At 38.9% G+C, this 14,977-nt stretch overlaps 1 protein-coding gene across 2 annotated transcripts in view; it reads left to right on the top strand.

Annotated features, from left to right (window-relative positions):
• The window catches only part of zanl (zonadhesin, like), a 161,317-nt gene that overhangs the window by 142,472 nt on the left and 3,868 nt on the right, over window positions 1-14,977 (top strand). Inside the window, exons 89-91 of one of the 2 annotated variants that reach the window (XM_061961198.2) lie at window positions 10,036-10,176; window positions 10,387-10,480; window positions 10,589-10,633. In XM_061961198.2, coding sequence (XP_061817182.2) covers window positions 10,036-10,176; window positions 10,387-10,480; window positions 10,589-10,633 — 280 coding nt within the window. The remainder of the gene's footprint in view (window positions 1-10,035; window positions 10,177-10,386; window positions 10,481-10,588; window positions 10,634-14,977) is intronic. The other variant, XM_061961199.2, reaches the window with a different exon arrangement.

Raw genomic sequence — 14,977 nt, 5'->3', positions numbered from 1 at the left:
CGCAAAATAATTAGCATATGCCTAGAATTTCCGCTGTGTCAAATTCGTCATGTCACGAGTGACACTTCACCTGTCATCATTTTCAAAATGGAGGAGGCTGATTTCAATAACTTGAAATCGCATAAAGGGAAGAAGATTAAGAGCTATTCAGTAGGATTTAAAGTCCAAGCTATTGAATATGCTAAAAAGAACAGTAAGCAGCTTTGTTTTATTAATATACCGTAGCTGCGTGTGTCAAATATGAGTTATTAAATGACTACCGCCTCAGAGGGCGCTAGTGATCCTTCTTGCGACTACTCGGCTGCAGAAGAAGTGACAACATGCAGCAACAGTGAGCAGCGATCGTTTATTTTTTCCTCTCTCTTGCACTTTTAACATGGAGGATTACATATCTAAAATAAAACCGATTTCCAAACTGGACTTTCAATCGAAGCAGGAGATAATAATTAAAGGAAGATCTCCATCGAGACAGAAAGACGTTTAAAACTGAAGAAAGATAAGGAAGACTTCTATAAACAAGTTATCGATGCTTTTGGTCAGAAGGAGCTGCGCATGGACTTCATTTATAAGTAAAGGTAAGACCATAATAAAGTTTTTTTTATTAAATGTGCTTTTCATGATGGTATCCTTACATCACACTCAAATTTATAAGCGCAAGCCTAAATTTACCGCATGCCTTTGGTAAGCGCCGGAGTGAGAAGAGGTTTTAAAATAATTAGCGCATGCTTACATTTACCGCATTCCTTTGGTAAGCGCCGGAGTGAGAAGAGGTTTTAAATTAATTACCGCCCCGGAGGCAATTCAAGGAAATACGGTATGTGCATCTGCAGATTAAACTATCGTATTTTCCGGACCATAGGGCGCACCGGATTATAAGGCGCACTGCAGATGAATGGTCTATTTTTGATCTTTTTTCATATATTAGGCGCATCGGATTATAGAGCTCATTAAAGGAGTTACACATTTATCTGTTTTTCTAAATTGAAAACTTCCTTGTGGTCTACATAACATGTAATGGTGGTTCTTTGGTCAAAATGATTCTTTACGACAGTCGCTTCCAGATGCGCCGTTTTGTGGGCGGTCTTATTTACGTGGCTCACCTTCGACAGCGTCTTCTCCCCGTCATCTTTGTTGTAGCGGTGTAGCGTGCAAGGACGGGTGTGGAAGAAATGTCAAAAGATGGAGCTAACTGTTTTATTGACATTCAGACTTTACTGAAATCAATAACGGAGCAGCATCTCCTCATCCGAAAACAACAACACCGGAAATGTGTTCCGTCCACATTGGGTGAATAATGTTAAACTCACTACACCGGTATGTTTTAGCGCTTTTATGGCGAGTTTACTGACAGATATAAGTAAGAACTTTACACTACTTTATATTAGAAATGGCAACAGCGGAGGATGAATGTCCCATAACAAGAAGGTAGAGAAAAAGAAAAAGCTCATCGACTACGGCGTCGGCGCATATGCGCGCAATTATTCTGGATTTATGCAGATCCGAAATACAGATCAGCAGATACCAGAAGGTAAGAAAAGTTTATTTTGCATAATATTGCGAAACAAAACGTCAGATAATATGTCTTACCTTATACACACACCATAATACTATTCGTATGTTGAAGCACAGTATAATCCTTCAAGCGGTGCGGCTTCATAGCGTACCAAAGTTATACTAAAACATTTTGATAGAATTTTGAGCGCCGTGTGTAATGTTCTATATTTTCAATGGAACATTTAAAATGTTGGCGTTGTTTACTTGAGTCATATTGCCATCATAGTGCAGCCTACACCTTATCTCTTATGTTTGACTGCCATCTACTGGTCACACTTATCATTACACCATGTACCAAATAAAATAGCTTCGAGGTGGGTAAACTCAACCAAACTTACTCCATACATTAGGCGCACCGGGTTATAAGGCACACTGTCGATTTTTGAGAAAAAAAATGCATTTTAAGTGCGCTTTATAGTCCGGAAAATACGGTATACAGGATTGGAAGTGGCTTTAGAAAAACAGAGATACAGTTTTAATATTAAGAAAATCAGTGTTGGGACTAACGCGTTACAAAGTAACGCGTTACTGTAACGCCGTTAGTTTCGGCGGTAACTAGTAATCTAACGCGTTATTTTTTTATATTCAGTAACTCAGTTACCGTTACTACATGATGCGTTACTGCGTTATTTTACGTTACTTTTTATGTAGTATAAAGTGTATTTTATCGGCGCGCTGAGCTGATTCTTCTTGTGTCACAAGCCGGAGAAGAGAGAGAGAGATGCGCTCTGTGTGGGTGTGTCTGAGTGTGAGTGTGGGGAGCGAGGGGGGGGGGGCGTGTCTGATCATGGCGGAGCCAGGAGCCGAGTTTGCTAACATGGAGATATTTTCACTACTTTTCTTTTGTCGAGCACAAAGAAAATAACATTTTAGTTAAATGTAAATTGTGCTTTGGATCAAAGATGCCATCTACTGCCCAAAACAGCAATTCAAATCTGCTGAAACAAGCTACATAGCAACATGCTTCGACGAAGCTAGTAAAGAGAGACAGAGACTCTGATGCCACTTCACCTCCACCACCACCACCATTCACCGCTGAAGGTACACACTCTGTCAATCAATGTTCCCTCTAATTGTTCATGTGTGAGCAAACGCAAAAACTCCCTGAGCATTGAGTGGAGTCCATGTGAGCAACTTTAGACGTGCACACTGTGGCTACACCAGCAGCACACCTGTCCCAAACCTCACTAAATAACAACTTACATCTCCATCCATCCATCCATTTCCTACCGCTTGTCCCTTTCGGGGTCGCTGGAGCCTATCTCAGCTGCATTCGGGCGGAAGGCAGGGTACACCCTGGACAAGTCCCCACCTCATCACAGGGCCAACACAGATAGACAGACAACATTCTCTTATTATTATAATCAAATGACAGCAGTCATTTCCATTTCTAATATAAGTGTTTAGGCCCACTTATAATGACAATAACAGAAAATATTGTTTTTCATGAACTGTGTACTTGTATTGTTTGTCTGGGTGGAGGTCCTGCTTTGGAAATAATTTGTACCCCTTTCAGACATTGCATTTAGTTCCCATTAAAACATTCACATGTTGCACAATGAGATGTAAGCAGGGGATCATGTGTACATTCCTGCAACTTCCTGTTTGTAAAAAAATATATTTTTATTAGTATTTATTTAATATACTAACAGCATTTAATGATTAATATTTATAAATTAAGATTCCTAATAAATGACACTAGAATAAGCACACATTTGATTGGTAAATCATAGTGTAACGACCTGGAATGACACTTTATGTGTGGTGTTGGAGTTGTCCGACTTTTTGTGTGGCTGTAAACGCATCACTGGCTAAGTGCCATATGTGCAAGTGTTGGCGCACGTGAGAGAGCGAGCGGCTGCTGTTGATATAACAAAGTTGCTTTTGGTCTGGTTTGTACTGCAGAAAATTACCAGTTTTGCTAGATATCATTTTTTTTACTAATGTTTTGGTGATGTGTTTATGGCCGACAGTAAAGAGTTTTGCTCAGTAAAGTGATGGATGGAATTCATGTCCTCAAAGCGTCTCGACAGACGTTACAATATTTGAACAATGATGACGAAAACGGTTTTCTCTGTCGTGTCCGTGTCGTGTCGAAAATTGTTATGCGCTTATTTTTTTATTTGATTTTGTGCATGGCATAGATTTGCCGTGCGCAGAGGACGCTTGAGCAGTGCGAAATTGCACATGCGCGCTCCTGAGAGGGAACGTTGCTGTCAATTCTCTTATATACTCTTTCATTCTAGACTTCTAGAGTGTTTGATTATCACATCACTCTAAATGTATAGACTATAAAGTTCACAAACATAAAGAGGGATCCTAGTGGGCCAGGCCAATCTTTCCTTATCTCTAAACTAAAACTGGGGAAATGTGTAGTGTTCTGGGTTTCAGACATGATTTTGTATAAGAATTACTTGAGGAAGAAAATGCCTGGTTAGACTTTGTGTATGTAGTGTGTGCCTTTCTTGGTTTACATCTATGCTGTTATTATGCTGTTTGTTACTTATGTATGTTATGTTGCAGCTATTTAAAATAGTTTTGTCAATTTGTTCTGGCCAGAAACAAATTGGCCTTTGTAACATATCTTTGTCTTTGTGTGTTGTATGTAGACCACATGGCTTAGCAGAGTTGAGTGATGCAAATGCATGTCAAGTTGATCAACAGATTGTATTATTCTCCAGTGCAATAACAGTACTGAAATGAAGGCTAAAAGGGCATTAATTGGAGCTTTAAAAAAAAAAGAAAAAAGAAGTAACTAAATAGTTACTTTTCACAGTAACTCATTACTTTTTGGTGTAAGTAACTGAGTTAGTAACTGAGTTACTTTTGAAATGAAGTAACTAGTAACTGTAACTAGTTACTGCTTTTCAGTAACTAACCCAACACTGAAGAAAATACATTGTGATTTTATGGAATAAAGTCAGAATACTATAAAAAAAAAAGTCATAATAATATGAAATAAAGTAAAGTACTGTGATTATTTTCTACATTTAAAACACTTCCTTGTGGTTCTTTTGTCAACATTTTGCATAGATTATGTTTTACAGAATGTTTTCAAGCCGCTTTCTGACCGTCTTCTCATGATGCGCCGTTTTGTGGGCCTCCACTTCGACTGCGTCTTTTCCCCGCCAGCCATGTGGTATTTTTTAGCGCTTTCACCACCAGTCTACTGACAGGTATAAGTTAGAACTATACGCTACTTTACATTAGGGCTGGGCGATATATTTATATTCTCGAAATATCGCGGGTTCGCCTCTGTGCGATATAGAAAATTATTATATCGTGATATTGGAGTATACGTTGTCACGCAGTTGCTTTTAGCTGCGGGCATTACACTACAGGCTTTTTTCACTCTTTCTAGTCTCCTTCTCACAGGGGCGTAAAACAAGCGCACCTTCTTCCATACGTCACATACTGTCGCGCGTGCAGCGTCATTCGCCCTCGCCCAGCAGAGAGGTAGCAGCATGCTAACGTTAGCTGAGGCAGGTGGTACAAGCGGAGCGGTGCGAGTGACAATATAAGAGAAGGTGCGAAACTGATCACAAATGGAGAAAGAACAATTAATGCCCAAAAAAACAGCACGGGGTCCATCATCTGGCGGTAGTTTAGCTTCAAGTGGGAAGATATTCAGCAGACAACAGTAATATGCAAAGTATGCAGCAGAAGCGTTGCTACAAAAGGTAGCAGCCAACGTTCCCTCTAAGGTGCACGCCTGCGCAATTGCGCACTGCTCAAGCGTCCTCTGCACACAGCAAATATATGCCGCACACCAAATCAAATCTCATCTGAATTCTAAACAAAATAAACACATTTATTCTGTGTAATTTTGAATTGCAACCATACTTGCCAACCCTCCCGGATTTTCCGGGAGACTCACGAAATTCAGCGCCTCTCCCGAAAACCTCCCGGGACAAATTTTCTCCCGAAAATCTCCCGAAATTCAGGCGGAGCTGGAGGCCACGCCCCCTCCAACTCCATGCGGACCTGAGTCCGCTTTCCCACAATATAAAGAACGTCTACAGTAAAGCAGTCCGTCTGCCGTAAACAGCAATGTTGTGACACTCTTAAACAGGACAATACTGCCATCTAGTGCATTTGATAAAAGCACTTTTGTGCGTGCCACACAGCAATGCATAATCAGAGAGGGTGTTCAGCATGGTTAGAAAGATAGTGACAGAGAATAGAACAAGGATGGACAATTCAACCCTTAACTCAACAATGAGTAGATGAGTGTTATGTGTGTGTATATGTGTAAATAAATGAACACTGAAATTCAAGTATTTATTTTATTTATATATATATATATATATATATATAGCTAGAATTCACTGAAAGTCAATTATTTCTTATATATATATATCCATCCATCCATCCATCCATTTTCTACCGCTTATTCCCTTCGGGGTCGCAGGGATATATATATATATATATATATATCCATCCATCCATTTTCTACCGCTTATTCCCTTTGGGGTCGCGGGGGGCGCTGGAGCCTATCTCAGCTACAATCGGGCGGAAGGCGGGGTACACCCTGGACAAGTCGCCACCTCATCGCAGGGCTATATATATATATATATATATATATGAAATACTTGACTTGGTAAATTCTAGCTGTAAATATACTCCTCCCCTCTTAACCACGCCCCCGCCCCAACCACGCCCCCCGCACCCACCCCCCGAAATTGGAGGTCTCAAGGTTGGCAAGTATGAATGCAACTCTGAGTGACAGTGGCAACAAGCGGCCCTAACGGTGTTCGTCAACACCGTTCAATTATTGTAACGTCTATCGAGATGCTTCGAGGTCAGGAATTATATCGATCACTTTATTGAGCAAAACTGTTTATATTCGGCCATAACCACACCAAAAACATGAGTAAAAAACTTCTATCTCGAGCAACTAGTCATTTTCTGCCATACAAAGCAGGCCAAAAGCAACTTGTCATCTGTCACCAACACGCATACCACTAAGCCACTGGTGCGTTTATGGCCACACAAAAAGTCGGACAACTCAAACACCACACAAAGTTACACTATGACTCCTCAGTCATACGTGTGCTTATTCTACTGTCATTTATTATTAATGTTAATTTATTCATATTAATGATGGAATGCTGTTACTAGAGAAAGTTACAGGAATGCACACTTCATCCTATGCTTACATTTCATTGTGCAACATGAGGATGTTTAAGGGCAACTAAATGTGATCTCTGAAAGGGGTACAAATGATTTCCAAAGCAGGACCCCCAAACAGACATATTGTACAATACTAATCCATAGCTTATGAAAAACAAGATTTCTTTTATTTTCATTACAAGTGGGCCAAATCACTAATATTACTAAATAATCTCATGAAAATGACTCCTCTCATTTGGATGTTATTAAAGTTAAAAGTTAAAGTAGCAATGATTGTCACACACACACTAGGTGTGGCGAAATTATTCTCTGCATTTGACCATTCACCCTTGATCACCCCCTGGGAGGTGAGGGGAGCAGTGGGCAGCAGCGTTGGCCACGCCCGGGAATCATTTGTGATGATTTAACCCCCAATTCCAACCCTTGATGCTGAGTGCCAAGCAGGGAGGTAATGGCTCCCATGTTTATAGTCTTTGGTATGACTCGGCCGGGGTTTGAACTCACAACCTACCGATCTCAGGGCGGACACTCTAACCACTAGGCCACTGAGTATAAAAGATTGGTTTGAGTCAGGTGTGCTGCTGGTATTGCCACGTGTGATGTTGCTCACATGTGCTCCACTGAATGCTCAGGGAGTTTTTGTTTGCTCAGACACATGAACAATTAGAGGGAACATTGGTAGCAGCACTACTAATTTGTTCTTTCATTTAAAAAGTCACCCGCGAGAGAATGAATAGTGCTTGAAACTCCGCACGTTAACGTCTCCGGCCGGTGCCACACCCAAAAAAAGGCCGAAACAACCTGCACTGACAAATGAGCCTGACGTCTTCCATTTACAGATCAACACCATATGAAAAACATAGTCACAAACACAAGGAGATAACGTTCGCAGTAACTTATTACATAGCGGAGGACATGGCCCCATAAACATCATCTATGCAACATTTTGACCAGAGAACCACCAATACATGTTCCACAAGGAAGTGTTTTCAATTTAGAAAAATAATAATAATATGACTCCTTTAATGCGCCCTATTATATGCATCAAGTGTTCATTCAAGGCTAAGGCAAAGTATCGATATATATATCGTATATCGCGATATGGCCTAAGAATATCGAGATATTAATAAAAGCCAATATCGCCCAGCCGTACTTTGCATTAAAAATGGCAACGGCAGAGGATGCATTTGCATGTACAAGCCAGTCCGCCCCACAATAAGAGGATAGATAAAAAGAAGCACATTTTTTACTTAGGCCATCAAACTACAATGTGCCAAGCACTTTGGGTAAGTTTCTACCATATATGGAGATATCCGCTGACCTCACCAATTGTAAACACGTTACAAATTGGGGCAAATTCCAAACGGCTTGTTTGGAGGACGTATGAAGAAAGGCAAGATTATTTTATAAATATCTCCGCCATGCCTCCGAGACTTACACCGATTCCAAATACACAAAAACAGGTACCAATAGGTATGGAAAGTTGGTTTTGCATAATACTTGTAGGACTCCTGTAAAGTTAGTCATTGTAGAAAAAAAGTCTACAATCTAAAAATTGGGAACAAATACGACAAAAAAAAAGGAAAGTTATTAAAATAAAGTAACATGATGGACCTTAGTTTATTTACTTTCCTTGTCAAATAATGAAAAAAAGTCTAATTTACGAGATAAATAATGTCACAATTTTACAAGACGATGCTGCACCTTTTAACGATTATGACATAAAAGATTACGACATAAAAAGTCATCAATAAAGTCCAATAACAATGTATTGTATGGAACTGTAACGTGGTAATGTAATATACAAAACCCAAAACCAGTGAAGTTGGCGCGTTGTGTAAATCGTAAAGAGTCTGTGGACTCATCAGACCACAGAACACTTTTCCACTTTGTATCAGTCAATCTTAGATGAGCTCGGGCTCAGCGAAGCCGGCGGCGTTTCTGGGTGTTGTTGATGAATGGCTTTGGCTTTGCAAAGTCTAGTTTTAACTTGCACTTACAGATGTAGCGACCAACTGTAGTTACTGACAGTGGTTTTCTGAAGTGTTCCTGAGCCCATGTGGTGATATCCTTTACACGCTGATGTCGCCTTTTGATGCAGTACTGCCTGAGGGATCCAAGGTCACGGGCTGAGCCACTTACGTGCAGTGATTTCTCCAGATTCTCTGAAACTTTTGATGATATTACGGACGGAAGTTGGTGAAATCCCTAAATTCCTTGCAATAACCAGCCGTTTTTTTTCTCTCAAGGAATTATGAAATAAAATCATGTCTTCAGGAGATCAACACTGTACTGAAGCCCAGAACACTGTAGTCATTTCCCCAGTTTTAGTTTATAGAAATATCATGCTAATTAGCTGCCACTGTAGAAATAGCCTGAATGTCTTCTACCACATACGCTGCAATGGCTCTATCAATGTTGTCCTGGCTAGCAGTCCCTCCGTTAAAATCCAGCCACTGTTGCTTATGTGGAGGTGGAGGTGAAGTGGCATCGGAGTCTGTCTCTCTCTTTAATAGCTTTGTCGAAGCATGTTGCTTTTTTAGCTGTTTCAGCAGATTTGAATTGCTGTTTTGGGCAGTAGATAGGATCTTTGATCCACGACACAACTTACATTTAACTAAAATGTTATTTTCTTTGTGCTCGACAAAAGTAGTGTGAATATCTCCATGTTAAGAAACTCGACTCCGGCTCTGCCATGATGTCTTGTTGTTAGTAAACACAGACACGCCACGCCGTCCACCACCCCCACACACAGCGCGCCTCTTGTGAGACAGGAAGATTCAGAAGGAAGACACCGCAGCTCTCCAATAAAACACATTCAGATCTTCTCAGTTTCTAGCCGGTACTATATAAAAACTAACGTAAAATAACGCAGTAACGCATCATGTAGTAACGGTAACTGAGTTACTGAATATGAAAAATAACGCGTTAGACTACTAGTTACCGTCGAAAATGACGGCGTTACAGTAACGCGTTACAAAGTTTGTAACGCGTTAGTCCCAACACTGTTTACCTGTGGGATGTTCCAAATAAGTGTTTGATGAGCGTGCCTCAACTTTCTCAGTCTTTTTTGCCACTTGTGCCAGCTTTTTTTAAACGTATTGCAGGCATCAAATTCCAAAGGAGTATTTGCAAAAAAATAACACAGTTTTCCAGTTCGAACGTTAAGTATCTTGTCTTTGCAGTCTATTCAATTGAATATAGGTTGAAAGGGATTTGCAAATCATTGTATTCTGTTTTTATTTACGATTTACACAACGTGCCAACTTCACTGGTTTTTGGTTTGTAATATTGTGTGCATTGTGTTGGCCACTAATAATTAAAGTAACGTGTCGCCTTTCTCATCAGCCAGTCCTTGCCTGAGTAGCCCGTGTCTCAATGGAGGACTCTGTAACGAGGCCGGCAACGTCTCCTACACCTGTGTCTGCACTGAAGGCTACCAAGGACCCAACTGTGAGATCGAGATCACGCCTGAGACTGGAGGACTTGGTAACCACTCAACCTTTCAACTACAGACAGAACTTGGACAGACAAAGTTCCACAACTTCCAAGATTTAACTTGCAATTATGAAAAAAGTTTCAAAGTTACGAATAGTTGTAGTTAGATAGAAAAATTTATTTGTTACTTTTCTTTCATTAGGGAAATACGTTTGTTGAGATTGGAGTGTTGAAATAAAATGATACATTTGTGTCTTTCAGAAACCAAATGGATCATCCTGATTGCCGTGCTGGTGTCCCTGGTCGTCATCATCATTGTTGTGGTCACCATCGTGTGCGTTTGCAAAAGCACAAAGTAAGTCTCTCTCGACACGTTTTGTGTTTGTTTGTTTTTTTCTTTCCACCTACCTTGTTTTGTTGTAGCAGTGAAGACCAAAGAGTGTGATCATTGTTGTGTTTTCAGATCACACGTTTATGTAATTCAGAAGACGCTGTCATCTCACAGTAGGTGAGCGAAACCATATGCTGTATATTATTATGGGCCTGCTTGCGAGGCTAATTGCAAAGCAATTTACTCCATCTTATTTATTATATAGATGTTATTTTTATGTCTGTTGTTTCTCTTAAGATTAATTTTAGTCAGAGTGCAAACAATTGCACACTTTATACCGCTAGATAAGATTCAAGGAACTTTATTGTCATACCAGCACATATGAGACAAATGAGATGGCCCCCGAGATCCCATGTGTTGCCTAATGAGTACCACAAGAACAGTAGTATATACATAATAATTTAAATAGAATATAATTAATTGACCCCATATATGTATGTGTATATATATATTTTATACACACATATATATACATATACATACTGTACATATACACACACATACATATACACACACACACATATATATATATATATATATATATATATATATATATATATATACAAACATACACACATATATATATGTATATGTGTATATATATATATATATATACATATACACACATATATATACATATATATACACATATGTATATGTGTATATATATATATATATACATATACACACATATATATACATATATATACACATATGTATATGTGTATATATACATATACACTCATATATATACATATATATACACATATGTATATGTGTATATATACATATACACACATATATATTTGTGTGTGTATATGTATATATATGTATATATATATATATATATCGTATTTTCCGCACCATAAGGCGCCCTGGGTTAAAAGCCGCGCCTTCAATGAACGGCATATTTCAAAACTTTGTCCACCTATAAGCCGCCCGGTGTTGTAAGCCGCATCTAACTGCGCTAAAGGAATGTCAAAAAAACAGTCAGATAGGTCAGTCAAACTTTAATAATATATTAAAAACCAGCGTTCTAACAACTCTGTTCACTCCCAAAATGTACGCAAATGTGCAATCACAAACATACGTATATCAACATGGACAGAGCTGCGTGAAAAAAGCCACCCGGCCTCTTCGCGTAAACTTAAACTTACCTTAACCACTCGCTCATCTTTTCTTCATCCATCCCTTCGAGTTAGCTTTTATGATGACGCCGGCTGGAAAGGTCTCTTTTGGCAAGGTCTTCCTTTTGAATATCACCATGGGTGGAAGTTTCATTAGCATGGCAAGCTAGAACCACAGTGAAGGATGACTTCTCATTCCCTGTGGTGCGAATATTCACCGTACGTGCTCCCGTTCCACAGTGCGGTTCACAGGAATATCAGTTGCTGTGAAATACGGTAGTAATTCGTGTGCGGATGGAGAGATTGCGTCTTTTCATGAACCGGATCCTTGTCGCTTTGTAGGAGCCATTTTGTGGTCTTTACAGATGTAAACACACAAAGGAAATGAAACATACGGTGATATCCGCACGCTTTTTCTTCTTCTACGCAGGCGGGTGGTTGCTTACAGTAGAAGAAGAAGCGCTTCCTGTTCTATAGGGGCGGGTGCTTACCTTGGCGGTTGCTTGCGTAGAAGAAGAAGCGCTTCCTGTTCTACCGGGAAAAAAGATGGCGGCTGTTTACCGAAGTTGCGAGACCGAAACTTTCTGAAAATGAATCTTAATATTTATCCATATATAAAGCGCACCGGGTTAAAAGCCGCACTGTCAGCTTTTGAGTAAATTTGTGGTTTTTAGGTGCGGCTAATAGTGCGGAAAATACAGTATGTATATATATATATATATACATATATATATATGTATATATATATATGTATATATATTTACATATATATATATGTATATATGTGTATATATATATATATATTTATATATATGTATACAGGTAAAAGTCAGTAAATTAGAATATTTTGAAAAACTTGATTTATTTCAGTAATTGCATTCAAAAGGTGTAACTTGTACATTATATTTATTCATTGCACACAGACTGATGCATTCAAATGTTTATTTCATTTAATTTTGATGATTTGAAGTGGCAACAAATGAAAATCCAAAATTCCGTGTGTCACAAAATTAGAATATTACTTAAGGCTAATACAAAAAAGGGATTTTTAGAAATGTTGGCCAACTGAAAAGTATGAAAATGAAAAATATGAGCATGTACAATACTCAATACTTAGTTGGAGCTCCTTTTGCCTCAATTACTGCGTTAATGCGGCGTGGCATGGAGTCGATGAGTTTCTGGCACTGCTCAGGTGTTATGAGAGCCCAGGTTGCTCTGATAGTGGCCTTCAACTCTTCTGCGTTTTTGGGTCTGGCATTCTGCATCTTCCTTTTCACAATACCCCACAGATTTTCTATGGGGCTAAGGTCAGGGGAGTTGGCGGGCCAATTTAGAACAGAAATACCATGGTCCGTAAACCAGGCACGGGTAGATTTTGCGCTGTGTGCAGGCGCCAAGTCCTGTTGGAACTTGAAATCTCCATCTCCATAGAGCAGGTCAGCAGCAGGAAGCATGAAGTGCTCTAAAACTTGCTGGTAGACGGCTGCGTTGACCCTGGATCTCAGGAAACAGAGTGGACCGACACCAGCTGGACTGCTGCTGAGTGGTCCAAAGTCATGTTTTCTGACGAAAGCAAATTTTGCATTTCCTTTGGAAATCGAGGTCCCAGAGTCTGGAGGAAGACAGGAGAGGCACAGGATCCACGTTGCCTGAAGTCTAGTGTAAAGTTTCCACCATCAGTGATGGTTTGGGGTGCCATGTCATCTGCTGGTGTCGGTCCACTCTGTTTCCTGAGATCCAGGGTCAACGCAGCCGTCTACCAGCAAGTTTTAGAGCACTTCATGCTTCCTGCTGCTGACCTGCTCTATGGAGATGGAGATTTCAAGTTCCAACAGGACTTGGCGCCTGCACACAGCGCAAAATCTACCCGTGCTTGGTTTACGGACCATGGTATTTCTGTTCTAAATTGGCCCGCCAACTCCCCTGACCTTAGCCCCATAGAAAATCTGTGGGGTATTGTGAAAAGGAAGATGCAGAATGCCAGACCCAAAAACGCAGAAGAGTTGAAGGCCACTATCAGAGCAACCTGGGCTCTCATAACACCTGAGCAGTGCCAGAAACTCATCGACTCCATGCCACGCCGCATTAACGCAGTAATTGAGGCAAAAGGAGCTCCAACCAAGTATTGAGTATTGTACATGCTCATATTTTTCATTTTCATACTTTTCAGTTGGCCAACATTTCTAAAAATCCCTTTTTTGTATTAGCCTTAAGTAATATTCTAATTTTGTGACACACGGAATTTTGGATTTTCATTTGTTGCCACTTCAAATCATCAAAATTAAATGAAATAAACATTTGAATGCATCAGTCTGTGTGCAATGAATAAATATAATGTACAAGTTACACCTTTTGAATGCAATTACTGAAATAAATCAAGTTTTTCAAAATATTCTAATTTACTGGCTTTTACCTGTATATATACATATATATGTATATATATATATATATACATATATATATGTATACATATATATACATATACACACACATAAATATATATATATATATAAGGGGTGTGGGGAAAAATCGATTCGAATTCGAATCGCGATTCTCACGTTGTGCGATTCAGAATCGATTCTCTTTTTCTTTTTTTTCTTCGATTTATTTAAATGTATTTATTTATTTTTAAATTTTTATTTATTTATTTTTTTATTTATTTTTATTAATCAATCCAACAAAACAATACACAACAATACCATAACAATGCAATCCAATTCCAAAACCAAACCCGACCCAGCAACATTCAGAACTGCAATAAACAGAGCAATTGAGAGGAGACACAAACACGACACAGAACAAACTAAACGTAGTGAAACAAAAATGAATATTATCAACAACAGTATCAATAGTAGTTACAATTTCAACATAGCAGTGATTAAAAATCCCTCATTGACATTATCATTAGACATTTATAAATGTATAAAATAAAAGAACAATATTGTCACTATGGCTTACACTTGCATCGCATCTCATAAGCTTGACAACACACTGTGTCCAATATTTTCACAAAGATAAAATAAGTCATATTTTTGGTTCATTTAATAGTTAAAACAAATTACATAAATTACCTATATGTCATATATAATCTCGCTGTAAAAATCTGCTGTATGTGTGCTTAGGACCCTTTTTTCAGGATCACTAAGAATAATAATAAACTCAGACAGTTAATGTTTGAGAGAATGCTAAAACAAAATTAAAACGTTGTGACAAACCACCTTAAAAAACAGAATACAATTTTACAGTTTTTCACCCAATGAGACACCCAGAATGTACATTAAAGAATGTGGCATTGACAATATTAACTATGAACGATAAAACACTGTATATTAAG

The sequence above is a fragment of the Nerophis lumbriciformis genome, linkage group LG05 (assembly GCF_033978685.3).
Source record: "Nerophis lumbriciformis linkage group LG05, RoL_Nlum_v2.1, whole genome shotgun sequence".
Classification (NCBI taxonomy): domain Eukaryota; kingdom Metazoa; phylum Chordata; class Actinopteri; order Syngnathiformes; family Syngnathidae; genus Nerophis; species Nerophis lumbriciformis.
The sequence above is the reverse complement of the archived record's forward strand: the minus strand, read 5'-3'. Positions and strand labels throughout refer to the sequence as shown.